The 24375-nt window shown below is 39.6% G+C and overlaps 1 protein-coding gene across 4 annotated transcripts; it reads left to right on the top strand.

The window, feature by feature from the left end:
• The first annotated feature begins 20809 nt into the window (after positions 1 to 20809).
• On the top strand, positions 20810 to 24148 carry LOC100193629 (uncharacterized). Of its 4 annotated transcripts, none has more exons than XM_008668974.3 (12): positions 20810 to 21076; positions 21278 to 21375; positions 21487 to 21565; positions 21649 to 21743; positions 21847 to 21918; positions 22005 to 22114; positions 22557 to 22667; positions 22755 to 22847; positions 22973 to 23041; positions 23228 to 23316; positions 23579 to 23676; positions 23775 to 24148. In XM_008668974.3, the coding sequence occupies exons 1-12, from the start codon at positions 20839 to 20841 to the stop codon at positions 23892 to 23894; spliced, it is 1272 nt and encodes a 423-aa protein (XP_008667196.1). In that variant the 5' UTR covers positions 20810 to 20838; the 3' UTR covers positions 23895 to 24148. The 4 variants fall into 4 exon arrangements, with proteins under 4 accessions (XP_008667196.1, XP_008667195.1, XP_020402994.1 ...); XM_008668973.3 differs by having other exon boundaries at positions 23772 to 24148; XM_020547405.1 differs by lacking the exon at positions 21278 to 21375 and having other exon boundaries at positions 20933 to 21076; positions 21411 to 21565; positions 23772 to 24148.
• Positions 24149 to 24375: the final 227 nt, after the last annotated feature.

Below are 24375 nucleotides of genomic sequence, written 5' to 3'. Positions count from 1 at the left end.
GAAGTTGTTGAGCTCCTCTTGCATGGCCAACACCCAATCTGGATCTAGCAAGGCCTCTTCTACCCTGAAAGGCTCAATAGAAGAGACAAAAGAGTAATGCTCACAGAAATTAACTAATCTAGAACGAGTAGTTACTCCCTTGCTAATGTCACCCAAAATCTGGTCGACGGGATGATCCCTTTGAATCATCGCTCGAACTTGGGTTGGAGGTGCCGGTTGTGCTTCTTCCTCCATTACATGATCATCTTGTGCTCCTGAAAGTGCATTAATCCCTTTTGTGAGTTTTGGTGATTTGGATAACAACACATTTAAAGGTCTAACAAGTTTGCTAAGTGTTGAACAGGAAATTCAGTATGATGAACATACTTGAATAGTGTATAATGATCAGTGAACAAGGTTCAACACAAGGTCAAATAACCAGTGAGACAATGCAAATGGATATAATATGGTCTCTATATTGGTTTGAATATATGGACAAGTCCTGATAAATCACTATGCATAAATATGATCATAATAGAGGTTGAAGTGATTAAGAGGATTGATCAAGCCAAAGTGAATAAGATATGAGGAATCGTGAATTGGCTTGACCATATTACTTTTAGTCCATATATGAATATATGAGAATCAAACTAGAGCTTGATTGATCTTAGCAGTTATATCTAGATGACATTCAAGCAAGGTTCACAATATTGAAGAAATGATTCTCTCAATGGATGCTCAATAGGATGTGACTCAAGAATAGATTGATAGGGTGAAGATAGCAAGGAAAGGGCTTCGAGGAACTAAGCGAAGGTGAAGGCCAAGCGACGGCTTGTAGACCGAGGTACCATGGCTAAGGTGAAGAAGAGAGTACTTGCACTAAGTCGATGAACTAATCAGCTATGAAGAGTTACAACATGTTGATGCATCAGTAAGGTGACTTGAAGCCATGATTTGAACTCATATATGGTGAAATGGCACAAGTCACAGGCTCTATTTGTGTTTGCTTCAAAAGGTGAGACAAGGATGTTTGTGATCCTTATGAAGCAACACCATGGAGAAATCACACTTGAGACACCAATGACTCAAGGAGTTTACTTAATTATATTTTATTTAACTTGAGTATAGGAATCGTCGTACTATCAAGGGGGATTCAAAAAGAAGGTTGGTGTTGATACTAAAGCTCAAAATCCTTGATCTAAAACTTCCATTTTACCCTGGTTTCACTTTGTTTTTCTCAAAATCTGTGCAATAGTTCAAAAACCGGTTCAACCGGACCTAAAACCGGTTCAACCGGTTTCTGCACTGTTCCCCTCTGTCACTGCCAGTCTGCCAGTCAGTCCTGTCAGAAAAAGTCATGTGCAGATTTTTGGAAAACCGGTTCAACCGAATTTTGAATCCGGTTCAACCGAATTTGAAACCGGTTGAACCAAATTTTGAATCTGGTTCAACCGAATTTGAAACCGGTTGAACCGAATTTGAAACCGGTTCAACCGAATTTGAGTCCGGTCCAGTCTCCGGCTGAGTCCGCCAGTGAACCGAAAACCGACTGGTGGAATCCGGTTCAACCGAATTTGAAACCGGTTCAACCGAATTTCAGTCAGATTTCCCCAACGGCCACCAGCTTTTGGGAGCACCTTTATATACACCTCCCACACTCTTCCCCACAGTAGAGCACGCACAAAACTTCATTCCCAACCTGAGAAACACCTCCCACTCTCTCTCACACACCTCTTGCCTCTCCCATTTCAAATCTTTGGAGAGAAATCTTTGAGTGAGATTGAAGAGCTGCGATTTTGGTGGTTCATCTCTAAATCCTTCTTGCTCTTCTTGATTCGAGCTTTGGTACTACATCGAGTTCTTTGTGGATTCATTACTCTTGGAGCTTCTAGCTCCTAGACGACTAGGTGTCTCTTGTGAGTCTCCAAATCTTGTGGAAGACCACAAGAAAGTTTGTATTACCCGCTCGTTTGAGCAAAGATTAGTGTGTGGGCTTGACCTTTGTGGTCGGCAAAGGGAGGATTAGGGTTGAAAGAGACCCAGCTCTTTGTGGGCGCCTCAACGAGGAAGTAGGGCACCTTGGTGGTGTGACCGAACCTCGGGATAAATCTTGTGTCTCTTGTGTTCTTGCTCATTGTGTGTTTGTGTTCTTCGTTCTTTCACCATTGCGTGGAAGACTTGTTTATATATATTTGGTGTGTGGATTTTGAGAAGTGCCCTTCTCAGATCTACTATTTTGAACCCTGTGGATCAACTAGAACATCTCATTTCCAAAGTTAACTGGGTGAATTTCGAGATCAATTCAGTTTTACCCAGTTTGCTTCTAGTTTTTGTTGAAAAAGTTTTAACTTGCCTATTCACCCCCCCTCTAGGCAACTTTCAATTGGTATCAGAGCCTAATCCTCGTTCTAACGCTTAACCGCGTGAGGAAAGATCATGTCGGGGGGACTAAGAAACGAAAGTGCTTCTAAGCTTGAAAAAGTTGAGGTTGCCTCGACTTTATCTTTTGGTGCAGATGTTGATCCTAGGGCAATAGATCTTGCCATGAAAATCGCCGAAAGGATGTTCCTCAAAATGAAGGAAGATGAGGCGAAGAACAAAATTGAAGAAGAAAATGATCGATGGAGACCAAACGACGAATCCACCTCTTCACAAGGTTCGTCTTTCAAATCCACTTCTCATATGTGCTTTATTGCTAATGGGAGTGACAGTGAAAGCGAAAGTGAGGATGAGGAGGAGCAAGAAAGTGATAGTGAAGATGAGGATGATCTTCAACAATTCTTCGCTCAGCTAAGCAAGAAACATCGGATGAGCTTGCTCAAACTCATGAAAAGAGCGGAAGAACAAAAAGAAATGCTTCATAAGCAAGAAGACTTCCTCATCAGAAAAATCGAAGACTTAGAGAAGTTGACCAAAGAGCATGAGAAGCTAAAGTGCTCTCATGATGATTTGGTCCAAAGGTATGAAGACATTTCAATTGAGCAAATTAAAGTTGTTAATAATTCATCATATATTGCTCAATTAGAAAATAAAAATGCTATGCTCAAGAACACGATAGAAAAGCTAAATATTGAAAATCTAGCTTTGCAAGAAAAACATGATATGCTTGTGTGCTCTCATGATAAATTTATGGATTCACATATCATGTTAGAAATGGCTCATGAGGTTATGTTAACTAATTTGAAATCATACCAACCTCACATATGCACATGTACTCAAATAGAAACTATATTATCATGTGCTAACAAATGTTGCTCTCAAGAAAGCCAATCTTCCATTGAGCTAGATTTTTCAGGAACAAGTAATGTTTCCTATGCAAAAGAAAACAATGAGCTCAAGGAAGAAAATGAGAGGCTAAAAAGGAGCTTGATTCAATTGAAGGGAAAGTGTCATGCTCAACCTTCTCAAGATAACCGTGATAATATGGTGAAAAAGCTTGAGAAGGGGACAATAGTAGCATGCACAAAACCCCTTCAAAAGAATATCAAGCTTTCCAAGAAGGACATGAGCAAACATCAAGAGAAGAAAGCCAAAGCTCATGACAAGTGCCTCAACCACGCCTCCACATGCTCCACACAAGGTAACAAACAAGTCACTCTTCCAAATAAGAGAAGATGCACTAGAAAGTGTTATCAATGTCATGAGAAGGGACATGAGATTAAGTCATGTCCCTACACAAAGGATAATGGCTTAACTTTAGAAAGAAAGAGGCTCACTAACCATGTAGCAAACAAGAAGCAAGGCAAAAAGGAGTCTTGCAAAATTAAAAATCAGATTTGCTACACTTGCCGAAGAAAGGGACACCTATGCAAGGATTGTCCCATTAGTGAGTATCCTAAGCCTACCATGTCAATTCATTCATACTCACTTAGGAGACCCAAAAATGACACTTGTGCTAGAAAGGTAATTAGTTCACCTAAAACTAGCACAAAGGCCATTTGGGTGCCTAAGTATTTATTAGCTAACCTTGGTGGACCCATCCAAAAATGGGTACCAAAATGTACTTAATAAGTTTTGCAGGTACCCAGAGATGATATGAAGCTTTGGGGGTGCTTGAGTGGTTTAACTCAATTCTTATCTCAAGCTATCAATCTTACATTGTCTATCCTTTAAGATTGACCCAAAGATGAATTGAGTTGTTATATCACTAACTTCATATTCATCTCTAGCAAGAACTTGTGTTGTAGGGAATAAGGATTAACCTTTGTGGAAATCAAGCAAAAGGCCTACAACCAAGTGATATCCAAAGGATGGTAACAATTAATTCTTAAGTGCACATTGCTTTTAATTGGTATATTCCTTTGTGTCTTTTGTAGCCACATAGGAAAAATGAAGCACTTGAGAATGAACTTAAAAGATTTTACCTTGCTTTGGAAAGGATCTAATTATATGGTAGATTGCAAGTTCATATTTTTATATTGTGACAATCTACATGCTTTAAATTGATTGTATGTATCTTGTGGCATATTTCAAGTTAATCATCATATTATTGCCATGACCTAGACATAAAGAGTATTATCCCATGTTCTTAAATGAATAGAGTGCTAAGTAAGAAATTCAAATTCTTATAGCACTTACCAAATGGGGAATTCTCTATATGACTAGAGTTGTGAGACTAATGTTTCTATCTAAGTGTTTATGTAGTCTCACAACATGAAAATGTGTTTCCCAAATGGAGTGTGCCATTCAACATTCAAAGAAGATCGAACCAATACTATGTGATGTATTCATTCTTGTTTAAATTGGTTTTGAGTCTTCTACATTAATCACTCACCATGTTATGAATTAGAGTTGCCCTATAAACTTAATTAAATAATCATGCTACTTTCATCTTTTTTTTCAATTGATGTTATGCATAATGCTTGTAAGGGTAATTTAGTTCATATCATGAGGTTTTCTTATTTTAGTAACCTTCTTGTCATTCATATACTAGAGGTTGCTAAATAGGAAACTATTGCTTGTGTTACTTATGTAATCTCTTTTAAGTTATTTCATGAAATTCATAAGTAGAGATTGTGCTCTTTAAGTTAGTAAAATCACAAGCTTTAAAGGTTAATCTTCACCTAAAAGAAAGATTAGGAATGCTCAAGGCAAAGGTATGGAACTAATTGCTTCAATTGGTAGTTGATCAATAGTAGTTCCTTTCAAGTGGCATACTTTCAATTAGTAATAATCTATTTTATGAAAAGAAATGTCAATATGAAGGTTAAATTCCTTTTGGATTAAATTTGTAAATTGGTGCATATTGTTAATTCACTCATCCATGTGCATTAACTTAAAAGGAATTTAATTTATGCCTTTATGCCTCATAAATGATGATTTATTTGACATTCATATATAAATATCATCATTCATTAAATACTTCATTGTACTACTAATACCTCTTTTAAAAGTGCTTTTTTTACTAGTTTTAAAAGGAAAAGAGATAACAAGCTAAAGAAGGAAGTCTCCACAATTGAAGAAAAGAAGAATACTTAGATGACACCATCTCATATAGTAAGATCTTTCAATTGATATAACAAATGGTACATTCTATATGGTGGTAAGTATTCTTAGGCATAAGTTAATTCATTGCAAATTTTTCATGCCTTGACCAATATATGTAATGTACTCCTCTTGAGAATCTTCATTGAATTGAAAGTGCATTTGATAAGTCATTCAAATACTTGATGCACATATCTAGTGGGAGCACATTATATATATCTTGTGTCGTAGAAAATAAGTTTCCCTTGAGTAAGCTATACTAAGACAATACAAAATGGTAAATTTGTATCTCATTCATATGGATTGTAATCTTTGTTTTCTAAATAGCTACTCTTGATGCAGTTTAAAATTCCCTTATCGTTAATTCTAAAAGTGCATAAGAATCTTTTTGTTGATATTCATCACATACATATGCACTAACATGGATATAATTTTTAAACTGTAAAAGGTACAATTAGTGATCCATAATCTCTAAATTTTGGAAACCCATATTTTGATATCTTAGAAATCTACTTCAATCGATATCCATATGCTTCACATTGAATTAGATCACTAACTTGTAAATTTCATGCATAACTTGTATTTATGATATGAATGCTTGTGCGACTAACCTTGATAAGCTAGGTGCACCCAAAGTCAAGGTAGGTTCATCATCAAGAAGGCAACACAATGATGTATTAATAAAAGGAGAAAAGGCTCCTATTCTTAACTCTAGTTTTTTTTGTGATTAAATATTGACTTGAAACCATGTAAGATGGTTGTCAAGTATATGTGGTTGCCTACACAAAGAGAAAGGCCACAATAAGGATTGTGTGGGTACTCAAGGCTCTTACTACTAATCTCAAAGGACCCAATTCAAATTGGGTACCAAGATATGAAGCTTAAACTTGTTTTGCAGGATCACTCCTTCAATGGATCAAGTTGGGTGCTCCATAATGAATGTATAAATCATCTTTGGAGATAGTAGCTAGGGTGGTAACAACCGAATCTCAAGTGCATATTATTTTCAAATCTTATCTTTTGTGACTTGTGTAGCCACTAAGGGAAAAGAAGCACTTGAGGATATACATCAGTTGTTGATTATGAAATAAAGGTCAAATTGGAAGATGAATGAATATTATCATATGGTCAACAATCCAAAATTATGTGATGTATTCTCTATCTAGTTAATTTGGATTTGATTCTTCTTTATTGGACACTCACCATAATATGGATTAAGCCATCCCTTTAGACTTTATTGAATAACCATGCATATTATCCATGTCATTCAAAATATATTGTGCATGAGGGTTCAATGAAATTTAGTCCATATTATGAGGTTTCTCTATTTTAGCAACTCATTTGCCTTCCACATATAAAGGGTTGCAAAATAAGAAACTAGTGCTTGTACTACTAATCCCATCTCTTGTGTTGAGTTTATCCATAGAAAATCTATGTTAAGAGATGTTGCTTGTTTTAAATTGGATAAATCACAAGCTTAAAGGATACTATTCAACTAAAGTAAGATGAAGTTGATAAGAGGCCAAGGTATGAAAACTTCCTCTCCTTCAGTTGTTTTAGTATTCTATCCTTAGTGGGATGTACCATAGTATAGGTTAAATTCCTTGCAATATAAAATGTTCAATAATGCATATAACTTTGACATCAACTATATGTGTGCACTAATTTAAAGGAATTTAGTCTATCCTTTTGGGTTTCAAGAATGATGGTTCATTTTCATCCACATATAAGGATCATCATTTGTGAAACCTTCCCATGTGTTTTTAATGCTCTCTTTTCTAAGTGTTTGAACAAGGTCCTTCCAAGTGCTTTCAAGATGGATTCAAAATCTACGGATATAAGAGTCTTGGTTATTTCAATCATTGAGTTTCAATGGGTCTCATATCATGTATGATTGAACCATGCCAAGATGAATGAAGTTCAAGATTGCCTGGTTGGATGAAATCATAAAGAGAAAAGAAATCATAGTGATTCAAGAAGGGAGTTACACTTTTTGTCAACCAAATAATGAAGATGTAGTGACATATTTATATGATATCCTTCATTATGAGGTTTGAGGTTCATATTAGCATGCTTTACCCTTTAGAATTTCAATTGATATACTTTCAGTTCTTAAACTTTCAATTGGTTTAATTTTCATCATCTATGTAAAGCATGTTATGTTAAACCAAGATATAGTACAAACATCTCCTTTAACCTCGTATTGTTGATGTGCATAAGTGTACTTTGTGTACTCTTGCATGCACAAATTGAGGGAGAGTTTAGCCTATATCTTGTGAGGCTAATGATTTCTTCAAGTTCATGTTTTGTAGTCTCACACCTTGGAGAACATCAAATGAGGATGAGTGGTTCCAAGGAAATGATCAAATATTTACCACATGTCACCCCATGGATTAGTTCTATTGGGGAACGATATGTGTTCTCTAGCATAATTTCAATTGTTTCAAATATATTATGCCTTGACCAAGATATATGATGAACTCCTCTAAGAATCTTAATTGAATCAAGTGCATGTTACAATCATGATGAAGACTGATGGACATCAATGAAAACTATCTTGCTTTGTAAAGAATCAAGCCTATCAAAAGCTAAGATAAAAATTCATGATTATAATGGAGACCATGTGGCGTAGAACAAAGGTGTGTCACTCCATGAACTATTGTATAACATTTTGTGCATCTAGGCTCTTACATGCTAGTGTGTGCATGTATATGCAATATCTTAAGTCACACCATAAGGTTGTACTTGTGGTGACGATTAAAGAATCTCTAGATATTTGATTAATACCTCTTGTGGTGATGTCATAAGTTAGTCTTAAGTCATCTTTGTGAGATATGAGTCAAACATGCTAACTTCTCAAGAATCTTGGCTTAAAATATTGCATATCGTGTCTATTAGTATACCTTTTGATTATGAGTAATTCCTTCAATTGGTACAATTTCACATTTTCATACTTTATTTGTACCAACGTTCAAATTGTAGAACTTAATCCCCGGGCCTCACAAGTCCAAGTGCATAAGCTAAACAAGTATTCATCACTTGTATGCACACATTTAGGGGGAGAATGGTCTATAATTTGAATCTTTGAGACTAACTTCATTTTCAAGTCTATTATGTGTGTAGTCTCAAATTAGAAAGGAATCTTCAAGCAAAGACAATCGCTTCCACTGAAAATTTGATGGGTATCAAAGATTTTTTTTTGCTCCAATAAATGTATCTTCTATACATTTCATAAGAGAATGAGTTTCTCTTGTATATGCTACTCCAACGTCATCTAAAAATGGTAAATATGTATCACATCTTTTTGGATTACAAATATCTGAAGTAGCATAGCTTATAAATTCTCTTGTCTAGAACTTAATTGATTAAATAGTGCACATGTTCCTTATGTTGCATGATTATGTTCAATTGATACTCCTTGTATGCCAATGGTACTTTAAGTTGCAAATAAGTAATCTCAACAGGTTTCAATTGAATTCATATATATGTGTGCACTAAAACTTGAGGAGAACTTAGTGTAATATGCAATTAGTGATCTAATTATCTATCAAATTGTATCAATTGGTGGTTTTCAATTGATATTTTTCGTATATGATCACTAGTTGTATAATTCATACTTGTGCAATTTTCATGTTGCCTCTTGTTATAATAAGAAAATGCTAGGTGACATCTAGACTCCAGGTATCAAGATTTATCTTTCAATTAGTATGACAATATTCATTTGATATCTTGGACCTATGTCACAATTATGCCAACAAGAGATTGCAAAATGAACTCTAAATACAACACAAGTGTGGAACACCCCTTCGAAAAGGTAAAACGCAAAGGTACATCACTCATGACACTTATCCATTACCTTTGTGCCATCTAAGGATCATTTTCATGATAGTGTGTTCACATCTCGCTTAATCATAATTTCTATCCTTTATATTCTTTATATCTTTTTTTTGGAGATTTATGACAAAGGGGGAGAAATTGTGCATTAAAGCTTACCTTTAGTCTTATGTAACTAAGTGTAAGAAGACTTTTGAAAAGGGGGAGAAATAATTGATAAAAGGGGGTTGAATCATAAGTAAAACATAAGATGAAGGAAATTGATGAGTGCATAATATGTCATGAGCATCACGTTTATTTATGACACAAAGCACCCTATGAATAGTATGATATAAGTTGTCTTCACTCTTTGACCCAAATATGTGGTTTTGGCATTTTGGCATTTGAGTACAAAATTGGTATTTTCTGAAATGCACATATTTAGGGGGAGGAAACTATATCATAGGATTCAAAATCTTATTTATCAAATCTTATGTAAGCTTTAAATGTGTTGTCATCAATCACCAAAAAGGGGGAGATTGAAAGTGCATTAATCCCTTTTGTGAGTTTTGGTGATTTGGATAACAACACATTTAAAGGTCTAACAAGTTTGCTAAGTGTTGAACAGGAAATTCAGTATGATGAACATACTTGAATAGTGTATAATGATCAGTGAACAAGGTTCAACACAAGGTCAAATAACCAGTGAGACAATGCAAATGGATATAATATGGTCTCTATATTGGTTTGAATATATGGACAAGTCCTGATAAATCACTATGCATAAATATGATCATAATAGAGGTTGAAGTGATTAAGAGGATTGATCAAGCCAAAGTGAATAAGATATGAGGAATCGTGAATTGGCTTGACCATATTACTTTTAGTCCATATATGAATATATGAGAATCAAACTAGAGCTTGATTGATCTTAGCAGTTATATCTAGATGACATTCAAGCAAGGTTCACAATATTGAAGAAATGATTCTCTCAATGGATGCTCAATAGGATGTGACTCAAGAATAGATTGATAGGGTGAAGATAGCAAGGAAAGGGCTTCGAGGAACTAAGCGAAGGTGAAGGCCAAGCGACGGCTTGTAGACCGAGGTACCATGGCTAAGGTGAAGAAGAGAGTACTTGCACTAAGTCGATGAACTAATCAGCTATGAAGAGTTACAACATGTTGATGCATCAGTAAGGTGACTTGAAGCCATGATTTGAACTCATATATGGTGAAATGGCACAAGTCACAGGCTCTATTTGTGTTTGCTTCAAAAGGTGAGACAAGGATGTTTGTGATCCTTATGAAGCAACACCATGGAGAAATCACACTTGAGACACCAATGACTCAAGGAGTTTACTTAATTATATTTTATTTAACTTGAGTATAGGAATCGTCGTACTATCAAGGGGGATTCAAAAAGAAGGTTGGTGTTGATACTAAAGCTCAAAATCCTTGATCTAAAACTTCCATTTTACCCTGGTTTCACTTTGTTTTTCTCAAAATCTGTGCAATAGTTCAAAAACCGGTTCAACCGGACCTAAAACCGGTTCAACCGGTTTCTGCACTGTTCCCCTCTGTCACTGCCAGTCTGCCAGTCAGTCCTGTCAGAAAAAGTCATGTGCAGATTTTTTGGAAAACCGGTTCAACCGAATTTTGAATCCGGTTCAACCGAATTTGAAACCGGTTGAACCGAATTTTGAATCTGGTTCAACCGAATTTGAAACCGGTTGAACCGAATTTGAAACCGGTTCAACCGAATTTGAGTCTGGTCCAGTCTCCGGCTGAGTCCGCCAGTGAACCGAAAACCGACTGGTGGAATCCGGTTCAACCGAATTTGAAACCGGTTCAACCGAATTTCAGTCAGATTTCCCCAACGGCCACCAGCTTTTGGGAGCACCTTTATATACACCTCCCACACTCTTCCCCACAGTAGAGCACGCACAAAACTTCATTCCCAACCTGAGAAACACCTCCCACTCTCTCTCACACACCTCTTGCCTCTCCCATTTCAAATCTTTGGAGAGAAATCTTTGAGTGAGATTGAAGAGCTGCGATTTTGGTGGTTCATCTCTAAATCCTTCTTGCTCTTCTTGATTCGAGCTTTGGTACTACATCGAGTTCTTTGTGGATTCATTACTCTTGGAGCTTCTAGCTCCTAGACGACTAGGTGTCTCTTGTGAGTCTCCAAATCTTGTGGAAGACCACAAGAAAGTTTGTATTACCCGCTCGTTTGAGCAAAGATTAGTGTGTGGGCTTGACCTTTGTGGTCGGCAAAGGGAGGATTAGGGTTGAAAGAGACCCAGCTCTTTGTGGGCGCCTCAACGAGGAAGTAGGGCACCTTGGTGGTGTGACCGAACCTCGGGATAAATCTTGTGTCTCTTGTGTTCTTGCTCATTGTGTGTTTGTGTTCTTCGTTCTTTCACCATTGCGTGGAAGATTTGTTTATATATATTTGGTGTGTGGATTTTGAGAAGTGCCCTTCTCAGATCTACTATTTTGAACCCTGTGGATCAACTAGAACATCTCATTTCCAAAGTTAACTGGGTGAATTTCGAGATCAATTCAGTTTTACCCAGTTTGCTTCTAGTTTTTGTTGAAAAAGTTTTAACTTGCCTATTCACCCCCCTCTAGGCAACTTTCAGCTCCCCCTTGATCACACGCCTCCTCTTGATGAACCTGTTCATCTTCTTGAGTTGGGGAATGCACCATTGTTGGAAGAAGGTTGATCTTGCTCCTTTTGCTCCATTGGCCTCACATCTCCAATCGCCATGGTGCGCATTGCGGCCGTTGGAACGTCTTCTTCATCTACATCATCAAGATCAACAACTTGCTCTCTTGGAGAGCCATTAGTCTCATCAAATACAACGTCGCTAGAGACTTCTACCAAACCCGATGATTTGTTGAAGACCCTATACGCCTTTGTATTTGAGTCATAACCTAACAAAAACCCTTCTACCACTTTGGGAGCAAATTTGGAATTCCTACCCTTCTTCACTAGAATGTAGCATTTACTCCCAAAAACTCGGAAATATGAAACATTGGGTTTGTTACCGGTTAGTAGCTCATACGAAGTCTTCTTGAGGAGGCGATGAAGGTAGACCCGGTTGATGGTGTGGCAAGCCGTGTTCACGGCTTCCGACCAAAAGCGCTCGGGGGTCTTGAACTCTCCAAGCATCGTCCTCGCCATGTCTATAAGCGTCCTGTTCTTCCTCTCTACCACACCATTTTGCTGTGGTGTGTAGGGAGCGGAGAACTCGTGCTTGATTCCTTCCTCCTCAAGATACTCCTCCACTTGAAGGTTCTTGAACTCGGACCCATTGTCGCTTCTGATCTTCTTCACCTTGAGCTCAAACTCGTTTTGAGCTCTCCTTAGGAAGCGCTTGAGGGTCCCTTGGGTTTCAGTTTTATCCTGCAAAAAGAATACCCAAGTGAAGCGGGAAAAATCATCAACTATAACAAGACCATACTTACTTCCTCCTATGCTTAGATAGGCGACGGGTCCGAAGAGGTCCATATGAAGTAACTCCAGGGGTCTTGATGTTGTCATCACATTTTTGGCATGATGAGAGTTTCCCACTTGTTTCCCTGCTTGACAAGCTGCACAAGGTCTATCTTTTTCGAAGGTAACATTAGTTAGTCCTATCACGTGTTCTCCCTTTAGAAGCTTGTGAAGGTTCTTCATTCCCACATGTGCCAAGCGGCGATGCCACAGCCAGCCCATGCTAGTTTTAGCAATTAAGCATGTATCTAGACCGGCCTCCTCTTTTGCAAAATCAACTAAATAGAGTTTGCTGTCTAATACACCCTTAAAAGCTAGTGAACCATCACTTCTTCTAAAGACAGACACATCTACATTTGTGAATAGACAATTATATCCCATATTGCATAATTGACTAATAGATAACAAATTATATCCAAGCGACTCAACTAAAAACACATTAGAAATAGAGTGCTCGGATGTAATAGCAATTTTCCCTAACCCTTTCACCTTGCCTTGATTCCCATCACCGAATATTATTGAATCTTGGGAATCCTTGTTCTTGACGTAGGAGGTAAACATCTTCTTCTCCCCCGTCATGTGGTTTGTGCATCCGCTGTCGATAATCTAACTTGATCCCCCGGATGCATAAACCTGCAAGGCAAATTTAGGCTTGGGTCTTAGGTACCCAACTCTTGTTGGGTCCTACAAGGTTAGTGACAATATCCTTAGGGACCCAAATGCAAGTTTTATCACCCTTGCATTTTGCCCCTAGTTTCCTAGCAATCACTTTTCTATCCTTTCTACAAATTGCAAATGAAGCATTGCAAGCATGATAAATTGTAGAAGGTTCATTTATTATTTTCCTAGAAACATGAACAACATTTCTTCTAGGCATGTAATTAATAACATTTCTCCTAGCTAAATTTCTATCATGCATAATAGAAGAACTAGAAGCAACCATAGCATGAGAATCAAAAGCATCATAACTTCTATAAACATTTCTAGAATGTCTCCTATCATGATACATGAAGGCATGGTTCTTTGAGCACTACTAGCCATAGGGGCCTTCCCTTTCTCCTTGGTGGAGATGGGAGCCTTATGGCTTGTTAAGTTCTTGACTTCCCTCTTGAAGCCAAGACCATCCTTAATTGAGGGGTGTCTACCAATCGTGTAGGCATCCCTTGCATATTTTAGCTTGTCAAGTTCACTCTTGCTAGTCTTAAGTTGGGCATTAAGACTAGTCACTTCATCATTTAATTTAGAGATGCAAACTAGGTGTTCACTACAAGCATCAACATTAAAATCTTTGCACCTATTGCAAACTATAACATGTTCTACACAAGAGTTAGATTTATTTGCTACTTCTAGTTTAGCATTCAAATCATCATTAACACCTTTTAAAGTAGATAGTTCACAACAAAGCATTTCATTCCTTTTAACTTCTAGAGCAAGAGAATTTTGTGCACTAACAAATTTATCATGCTCTTCATACAAAAGATCCTCTTGCTTTTCTAATAATCTATTCTTATCATTCAATGCATCAATTAATTCATTAATTTTATCAACCTTGGTTCTATCTAGGCCCTTGAATAAACATGAATAATCTATTTCATCATCGTCACTAGACTCATCCTCACTTGAAGAAGCATAAGTACTAGTATTACGAGTGCTTACCTTCTTTTCCCTTGCCATGAGGCAAGTGTGATGCTCGTTGGGGAAGAGGGATGACTTGTTGAAGGCGGCGGCGGCGAGTCCTTCGTTGTCGGAGTCTGACGAGGTGCAATCCGAATCTCACTCCTTTCCAAGATGTGCCTCGCCCTTCGCCTTCTTGTAGTTCTTCTTCTTTTTCCACTTTCCACTCTTCTTTTCCTGGTCACTATCATTATCGGGACAGTTAGCGATAAAATGACCAATCTTACCACATTTGAAGAAGGAGCGCTTCCCCTTCGTCTTGTTCTTGTTGGGGTGCTCCTTGCGACCCTTTAGCGCCGTCTTGAATCGCTTGATGATGAGGGCCATCTCTTCATCATTAAGCCCGACCGCCTCAACTTGCGCCACCTTGCTAGGTAGCGCCTCCTTGCTCCTTGTTGCCTTGAGAGCAATAGTTTGAGGCTCTTGGATTGGGCCATTTAATGCATCGTCGACGTATCTAGCCTCCTTGATCATCATCCGCCCGCTTACGAACTTTCCAAGGATCTCCTCGGGCGTCATCTTCGTGTACCTAGGATTCTCACGAATGTTGTTCACAAGATGTGGATCAAGGACGGTAAAGGACCTTAGCATTAGGCGGACAACGTCGTGGTCCGTCCATCGCGTGCTTCCGTAGCTCCTTATCTTGTTGATGAGGGTCTTGAGCCTGTTGTACGTCTGTGTTGGCTCCTCCCCTCTAATCATCGCGGATCTCCCGAGTTCGCCTTCCACTAACTCCATTTTGGTGAGCATGGTGACGTCGTTCCCTTCATGTGAGATCTTGAGGGTGTCCCAGATCTGCTTGGCATTGTCCAAGCCGCTCACCTTATGGTACTCGTCCCTGCACAATGAGGCTAACAACACAGTAGTAGCTTGTGCATTTTTATGAATCTGTTCATTTATAAATAAAGGACTATCTGAGCTATCAAATTTCATTCCACTCTCTACTATCTCCCATATACTAGGATGGAGAGAGAATAGGTGACTACGCATTTTGTGACTCCAAAATCCGTAGTCCTCTCCATCAAAATGAGGAGGTTTACCAAGTGGAATGGAAAGCAAATGTGCATTTGAGCTATGCGGAATACGAGAATAATCGAAAGAGAAGTTTGAGTTAACCGTCTTCTTTTTCTCGTAGTTGTTGTCGTCATCCTTTTGGGAAGAAGAGGACTCGTCGTTGTCGTCGTAGTAGACGATCTCCTTGATGCGCCTTGTCTTCTTCTTCTTCCCATCTTTTCGTTTGTTGCCCGAGCCCGAGTCGGTAGGCTTGTTATCTTTAGGCTCGTTGACGAAGGACTCCTTCTCCTTATCATTGATCACAATCCCCTTGCCCTTAGGATCCATCTCTTCGGGCGATTAGTCCCTTTCTTGAAGAGAACGGCTCCGATACCAATTGAGAGCACCTAGAGGGGTTGAATAGGTGATCCTGTAAAAACTTGAAACTTAATCCACAAAACTTGATTAGGAGTTAGCACAATTAAAGCCAAGTGGCTAGAGAAGAGTCTTTGCAAGACACGATAACCACAAGAAGATGAATCACAGATAGACACAGTGGTTTATCCCGTGGTTCAGCCAAGTTCAACACTTGCCTACTCCACGTTGTGGCGTCCCAACGGACGAGGGTTGCAATCAACCCCTCTCAAGTGGTCCAAAGACCCACTTGAATACCACGGTGTTTTGCTTTGCTTTACTATATCCCGTTTGCGAGGAATCTCCACAACTTAGAGCCTCTCGCCCTTACACTTTGATGTTCACAAAGAAGCACGGAGTAAGGGAGGGATGAGCAATGCACACAAGACACGAAATCAGAGTATCAACACGCACACAAGTCACAACAAGAGCTCACAACAGAACCCGGCGAGTTCACAACACAAATGAAGCTCTAGTTGCCATCACAAAGAATCAAATGCGCGGAGTCGAAGTCTTGGTGATTAGGAATGCTTAGAGAATGCTTGATGTGCTCCTCCATGCGCCTAGGGGTCCCTTTTATAGCCCCAAGGCAGCTAGGAGCCGTTGAGTGCATTCCAGGAAGGCAATTCTTGCCTTCTGTCGCCTGGCGCACCGGACAGTCCGGTGCGGATTTCTTTCCTTCTTTGGCGAAGCCAACCGTTGGCGCTTTGGAGCCGCTGGCGCACCGGACACTGTCCGGTGCACACCAGACAGTCCATTGCCCCCTTCTGACCGTTGGCTTGGCCACGTGTCTCGCGCGGATCGCGCGGTCGACCGTTGGCCCGGCCGACCGTTGGCTCACCGGACAGTCCGGTGCACACCGGACAGTCCGGTGAATTATAGCCGTACGCCGTTAATCACTTCCGAGAGCAGCAAGTTCGCTTGAGCCAGCCTGGCGCACGGACAGTCTGGTGCACCCAGACAGAGCTGACTTTGGCTGAACAAAGCCATCTTTAATTTCAACTTGATTTTTCCTGTTTCCAGCACTTAGACACAATACATTAGTCTCTAAAACAATGTACTAAGTCTGAGAAACATACCTTTATACTTGATTTGTACTTTGTCCATCATTTAACACTTAAGCCCTTGTGTTGGACACTAAATCACCAAAATACTTAGAAATGGCCCAAGGGCACATTTCCCTTTCAAAGGTTTTCAATGATATATGTGTGGAAGAAGTCCTTACTCATAATAGGCCACAACAATGCTTGAATAGTGTGAGATATGCAAATCTTGTAAGGAAATTGTTTGAGTGTACCAAAGGCCATATGATGAAGGCCAAATGAAGAAGATATGGAATGTCCTAAAAAAGAAATATACATAGTAGAAGACTGAACATTAGATTTGCTGGTTTGGGGTGGCGTCCTGCAATAGGATGTATCATTGCTAGTGATGAATGGTGGACATAACAAAGTGAAGTGAGCGAACATCCTATTTTTTATAATTCATGCACACAATTTATTTCCTAAAATAGATTAAGTAATGGGATATGCATGTGCTCTAGTTTTAGGTTACGCCTAGCTGTATAACTTTTAGAGATTCTCCACTTGAGAATGAGGATCATGTTTGATGCTATTATTGTTACAAATGAGACTTCATTCATTCCTACGAGTGGTGCGGGTAATGATAGTGGTGATGTTCAACTTGAGGGGGACAATGATGGCAAGGGGGGACATGGTGCAAATGTCATCCCTAGTTCTAGGAAGAGGCTAGCTCTTTGTTCCTCTAAGGGAAAGAATAATAATTTCAAATATCGTTGCATCAAACATTTTCTGGAGGCATATGAGATGAAGGCCTAGATCATCAAACATTCAACCACTTCACCAATTGTTGATCATGTGAGACATGAAATTGTTAATATGTTAGACCAAGTTATTAATGATGGGGCTAAAGAAGGGAGTGATGAACACTGCTATGCTACACTATTTTTGAAAAAGAAAGACATTCGTGATGTCTTCATTACTTTGAAGACATCAGATTGTAGATTAAATAGGCTTAGAATGGCATGGGAGGATAAGAATACCCATTAGTATTGTTTTGTTTCCTACTCTATGTTTGAGACCATTTATCATTTACTTCTGAATGTTTGTGACCATATATATTCAGTGTGTAAGAGACCATTTTCATCTTTTTGGTGTGTGACATTCTATGCATGAGAGATGCAAAATCAGTTTTAATTTTTTCTTAATATATGACCTTTTTGCATGCTGCAATTTGTTTATTTTTATGATGAGTATTTCTACTGCTTTAAGGGAGAATGAGTATGTCAGTGATTCTAATGAAGACTTTTATGGTGGCTATTGTTGCTTTGGAATGTATGGGACTACGTGACATAAAAAATAAGCCAATTCGTATGGTATAAATTCAGCGATCAGAATTCAACGAATAGAAAATTTAACTTCAAACACCAATTGAGTGCTATAACATGTTTAGGATGAGAAAGTCAGTTTTCCTACACCTTCATGATACATTATAAACAATTATGGCTTGAAATCAAGGATGTGTAGCAAAGAAGCATTAGGTATGTTTTTGTGGGCATGTGGTGCACCTCTATCTTTTAGATAGATCAAAAATAAGTTTGGTCACTCACTAAAAACTGTTAGCATGAAGTTTACAGCTATTCTAAAATCTATCATTAGGTTGGTTGTTGACATTGTTAGGCCTAAAGATCAACGATTTGGTACAATTCTCCCTAAGCTACTAGAAGCAAAGTTTTGGTCTCATTTTAAAGATTGCATTGGTGCAATTGATGGTACACACATACCAGTAACTGTACCTACAAGTGAACAAATTAAATATATTGGTCGACATGGCTATCCCTCACAAAATGTCATGGTAGTTTGTGACTTTGATATGAGGTTCACATTTGCGGTCATTGGATGGCTTGAATTAATTCATGACACTCGCGTACTGTTGGACACTTTGCTCACATACAAAGAACAATTTCTTCACCCTCCTAATGGTACACGAGCAATTACAATCAGTCTATTACAAATTGTGTCCTAATTTATTCCATTGCTTTGAATTAAACTTTTGGTCTTTCAAAATGTAGGAAAAATATTATCTCGTGAACTCTGGATATCCTAATATAAAATGATTTTTTGCACTGTACAAGGGACAAATAGATCACATTTCTGAATGGCAACATGGCCACCAACCACAAGGATCAAAAGAAGTTTTTAATCATGTGCATTCATTCCTTTGAAATGTGATTGAGCAGTCATTTAGAGTGCTAATTATGAAGTTGTGCATTCTCTTGCACCCCTAGTTATCCTGTGAGCAAACAATCAAAGATAATAGTTGCTTGCATGGCTCTTCACAATTTTATTAGGGACAATACCATGAGTGATGTATATTTTGAGTCGGATACCCATGACACTTGCAGTAATGCAAGCAACATATCGTGCTAGTTGGTAATGTCATAAGATATGATAGTGACATAGGTGCTTTGCATGATGCAATTGTTGTTGCTATGGTTGTTTGTTGTATGCATTAAAAACTAAATGTGCTTTTGGCTAACGACATTGATTTAACTTATGACCATAACATTTTATGTGTAGGTAAACATATTTTTCCATTGCTTTCTGCTCGCCATCAACTCCAAAACGAGATATTATAAAAAATGGTTATAATCAAGATTGCCAAAGACTTCAATTTTGCCCACAATAGATTCTTTAGAAAGCGACTTCTCAAAAAAGACTATATTCTATATAAGCGGGACTCTTTGAAGTGGAAACAAACATGGTTGTTATACGTGTAGATAAATTATAACATGTAATTAATTTAGCATCAAAATATTGCATGTTTGATAATGCACCATTAAAAGATTGCTTCTTTGATATATGCCACCGAAAGATGACAATGTTATAGATCTATACAATTTATGTTAACTTTGCCAACATCAGACTATTGTGCATAGTTTCATGCCTCTTTTCAATACCGTCAAACGACCATGTCCACGTCACAAATCCATGGCTATTCTAAAGCTCCACCACCGACACCAGCCTGGCCTGCTCATGCTCACCTGCGTCGTAGCGGCGCAGCCCACGATAGTGGTAGCCCACGAGGCATCTCTTCCTCCGCGGACGATGATGGGACATGAGCTTCAAACAACTTGTCAACACAAACGACAAGGAGAACAATAGTTCCACCGTCGACGACGATAGCGCAGACGCTGGTGGATCCATCTCTTCCTCCGCAGCCAACAGAGGGCCATGAACTTCAAGCAGCTTGTCAACATAAACGACAAGGAGAACAATAGTTCCGATTTCGATAGTAGCACAGGCGTCGTGGATCCATCTCTTCCTCCGCAACCGGCAGAGGGCCATGAGCTTCAAGCGGATCCATCTCTCTGGCGACGGATCCTCCACATCGTTGACGCCTAGCGCTTCTTCTATGTCTTCGTGTGGACATCATCACATCCGTGCTCATCTTCTCCTCATCTTCGGATTGTTCGTTGAGAGTGTCGTCATGAATTCTACTGGTAATATTTTTTATAATATTATTAGTTTTCTAAATTCACCAAAATATGTCAAAAAATATGCAAAGTCTATAAAACCAGCGTTTCAGGTTTTGTACATAAACTTAGCTTTTCTAATTAAAACTATTATTTATTTGAGTTTCATGCTGCTATGCTACCGCCTACCGCTATGGTGGAGCTGCTATGCTGCCACTTTATGCGTGTGTAACACAGAAGCTGCCGAAATGGGTAGAAACATGTAACATTATAATTTTTTAATGATAGATAGTTAAGATCAGACCTTTAAACTGTATACTTTGAATATGCAATCTTTTAACGTTATGTAGCCAATTTTCTCTGGAATTTGGTTCCACAATCTCCTTTTAGTGTGGATAGGTAGAGATAGAAGAGTAGAGAAGTGAGAAGAGAAGAAAGAAGAGACTACAGAGAAAAGACAGTGGCAGCAAGTATAAATTTTCATGTATATTTGGCCCAAGGTTCACCGCTTTGCCTCGTTCCCGTTCTCCTCCTCGCAACTCTCTCGTCCATACGTCGTAGCCGCCGCCTGTCTCTCACCGCCGACATCCCGACAGCTCTCAGCCCAGATCGAGCTTCCCCCTTCCCAAATCGGGTTCTGCTTGGGCTCCCGCCACCGCCGCCCTACACCAGGTGCCAAGGCCTTCGCCGACCTCTTCGCCGGCGAAGAGCGCCCAGCAGGTATTCCCAATCTCACCCCCCTTCTCTTCCCTGTTAGCTGTGCGAAACCGAGTTCGCAAACTACCTCAAGCTATCTGGCTATTCGATTCCTAGTAACTTTTTGCAAAAGCCATTGGTGTGCATGTACACCCGTCCCTCTACTAATCCGCCCGTGTTCTGTCTCGACCTCGCCGCTGGTTATCTGCTTACATGTAATTGCAGAGATGAATGTAGCGGTGCCACCACAATCTCCACATCTTCGTCTATATGACTTTGCCAAGAGTGCCATCATCAAAATTTTTGCCTTTCCTTATGCTACGGTCTGCTATATGCTCCTCTCTTTTATGATCTTCAGTTCATTCCAAATTAGCGAGAAACTCCGGAGGAATCCTGAAAGTAATTTTACATTTATTGGTTGCCAAATGCCTAAGGTCTGTGACCTGTATTGCGACGGTGGAATGGATACAGACAAGTGGTGTGATGCCCAGGTTGGCCACTACATAGGCATCGGTAGGCTGCCTTTCACTAGCCTCAGCCCTCTATGATCTCTTGGTTACACTCTCAACAAATTAATTTGATTATTTCTATAACAGATGCCTCTGCATCGGGTGTCAACTATGCCCGTGAGCTATGGGAGAACAGGAGGAAACCTTTCACTGCTGAATTCATCGAGTTGGATCCTTCTGATGTAGACTCTCCCTCTATGCCTTCCAACACAAACAAATGCGCTAAGGCGCTGGCACAGCAGTCTTTCGAGCTGACAATTGGTGTGCGTTACAATTGCATGGCAGGATGGTTTTGAAGCTCAAGTGCAGGAAAAGGGCATCCAAGCAGATATGGTTTGCTGTATGCAGCACTTGCAGGCGAGTTGGTTGTTCTCTAGAACTGTAGAATATGATATGCTTGTGAGCTTTGCTAATCTTTATATTTTATACTTTTCGAAAGATAGTTATGCTTTGAGAATGAAGAACAGGCAAAGAAGCTTCTGAACAATGTATCATCACTTCTCAAACCTGGAGGCTACTTCTTTGGCATAACTCCAGATTCATCTACAATATGGTATGCTCACCACAATACCGTGAATTTTGTTCTTATGTCCTAACGTCTTCTCCTTTTCTCCTCCAAAATAAATTATCTTCTAAGCTTTTGTGGCCATCTGCCAACCAAGTAAATTATATAGGCTAGCATTTATTCTTCATTGCAAGTAAACTTTAAATTCTCCAGTACAAATTTAGTGTGCAATGTGCTTGACCAAACAATGTTCTTTGGGGGTGCTGCGGATAAGTGGCTGCAGCTGTGCTGTGGCTGCAGCGGCAGCAGCCAGCAAGCAGCTGCAGCAGCCAGACCAGTAACCAGCAGTGGATGCAACCAAGTGTAGCACCAGGGACAGACGGCTGCTCTTTTTGCTTGCGCTGCATGGGCTGCTGAACAGCTGGGCTTTACAGCTGCAGCCCAGGTAGCGGCTTAAATCTTTCTAAGTTGGTTGTTTTATATTCTGTAGGACAAAATATCAAAAGAATGTTGAGGCTTCACATAATAAGGGTTTGAAGACTGTTCCAAATAGCATTCGCTCAGAGAACTATACCATTACCTTTGAAGTCGAGGAAGAGAAGTATGAGCTGAAATTGTATACTAAATACACCTAGAAACTTTTGTTACACTGACTTCCTGACCATGTATCGTGTGATATATGGTGCAGGTTTCCCTTTTTTGGAAAGAAGTATCAACTCAAATTCGCGAGTGACGCGGTGTTTGAGAATCAGTGCCTGGTCCACTTTCCCACCCTTATGAGGTTCTTCTCTCATTTACTTTCAACATTTTGTCGTATATCCCGCTATCATTATAACCTAGAACCTCTGTAAATTCAAGCAAGTAGGGTGATGAGAGTTTTCACAATGCTAGGTTGTGTTGAAACAGATTATCAAGGGAAGCTGGACTTGAATATGTGGAGATCCAGAATTTAACCGAGTTTTATGATGATAACAGGTAGCATGCTATTTTCATGCAACCATTTTTCTGTTGGTTCTCTGTAGAGTGTCTTTTTGTAATTTATTTCCATCTCTTCAATTTACTCCATTCATCGCCTGCTGTCCCAGTAAATGCGACATGGTTACTACCAAACAATGTTCGATGTCCGAGACCGTATTTGACTCTTGGTTGTGACTGATCCAGAACACAATTCGCTCCAATGCTTGGTGGTTACGGTGCAAGTTTTTTGGATGCTCGAGGGAAGCTTGTTGCTCGTTCCTACGACATTTTAGGTGGTGTAGAATTCTTTTTCTTTTTAGAAGGGCAGGCCTGGTGCAACGATGAGAGCTGTCTCACTGAGTCACTAGGTCATGGGTTTAAAGCAGCCTCTCCGCATTTGCGGGGAGGAGACTTGTCTTGCTTTATCCTTTCCTCGGACCTCACTCATGTGCGAGCCTCCAGCAGTGGGTCTGCCCCTTTTTTTTAGAATTCTAACTTTTGCTGCATTGGATTGTAAGGTCCCAGTATACTCAATGTTTCAGCTGGTTTTCGCAGGCTTGTATTCAGCATTTGTGTTCCAGAAGCCTGATCCAGAGGCAATACCACCGATTGTAACTCCCGACTTGCCTGATCCTGATAAAGGTCACGAAGAGGTCTGGTCTATTTCTTCTGTGCTCAGTAGCTAGTTGTATGTTTTTATTTTCTGTTTCATTGGAAATGTTGTTGGTCTAACACTTTGACTGAACAGCAGGAGTGGCTCCAGCCACAGCAGGCGTCAGTGGAAGATGGGAGACGCTCGCATGCGGATGTGCTTCCCATAGACCCTGAGAAAGGCATCCTGGGTCCTGGACCTGCAGACATGAGGCTTTAGTTGCTGGACATTCAAATGCAGCTGAGCCTGGGTAGTGATTTTTTTTTCCACCGTGGGCATTCTCCCATAGTCCCATGTGGCCATGTCTCCTTTATGAGTCCACGAAAATAGCGAACAACACTACAAGGCTCATGAATCCTGCACGGACGCATGGGCTTTCTTGTAAAACAAATGCTCGATACGTATGACCTTGTACGGTCTTTGATGTGTATATTTGACTGCTCATACTCAGTACCATTTTTTAATTGCCTAAATTGTCTAGCTGCAAGACAACGAAACCAGTTCAGTGTGTCACGAACGCGAGAGAAGTGCTGAAAGTTTGAACCTCAGGCGAACAGAGGTACTCCCTCAGTTTCGTTTTCAACAGCTTCGTGCAAATTAAGGAACCTATGAATTGATAATTTTGCCCTCCCACAAGTCTCGGCTTAGGTCTTGGCATTTTGCCTGACCTTAGCTCGTAAACACCTGCTGCAAGAGGCAA

This window comes from Zea mays, chromosome 2 (genome assembly GCF_902167145.1).
Source record: "Zea mays cultivar B73 chromosome 2, Zm-B73-REFERENCE-NAM-5.0, whole genome shotgun sequence".
NCBI classification, from domain to species: Eukaryota; Viridiplantae; Streptophyta; class Magnoliopsida; order Poales; family Poaceae; genus Zea; species Zea mays.
Note: the sequence above shows the minus strand (reverse complement) of the source record. Positions and strands in the feature narration are given on the sequence as shown.

Excerpts from the sequence above, each read along its gene's own strand:
- LOC100193629 (XM_008668973.3), top strand. The coding sequence starts at position 20,839 with ATGTATATTTGGCCCAAGGTTCACCGCTTTGCCTCGTTCCCGTTCTCC. Across the intron at positions 21,077-21,277 it reads CGGCGAAGAGCGCCCAGCAG|AGATGAATGTAGCGGTGCCA; the intron begins GTATTCCCAATC and ends ATGTAATTGCAG. Across the intron at positions 21,376-21,486 it reads TTGCCTTTCCTTATGCTACG|GTCTGTGACCTGTATTGCGA; the intron begins GTCTGCTATATG and ends CAAATGCCTAAG.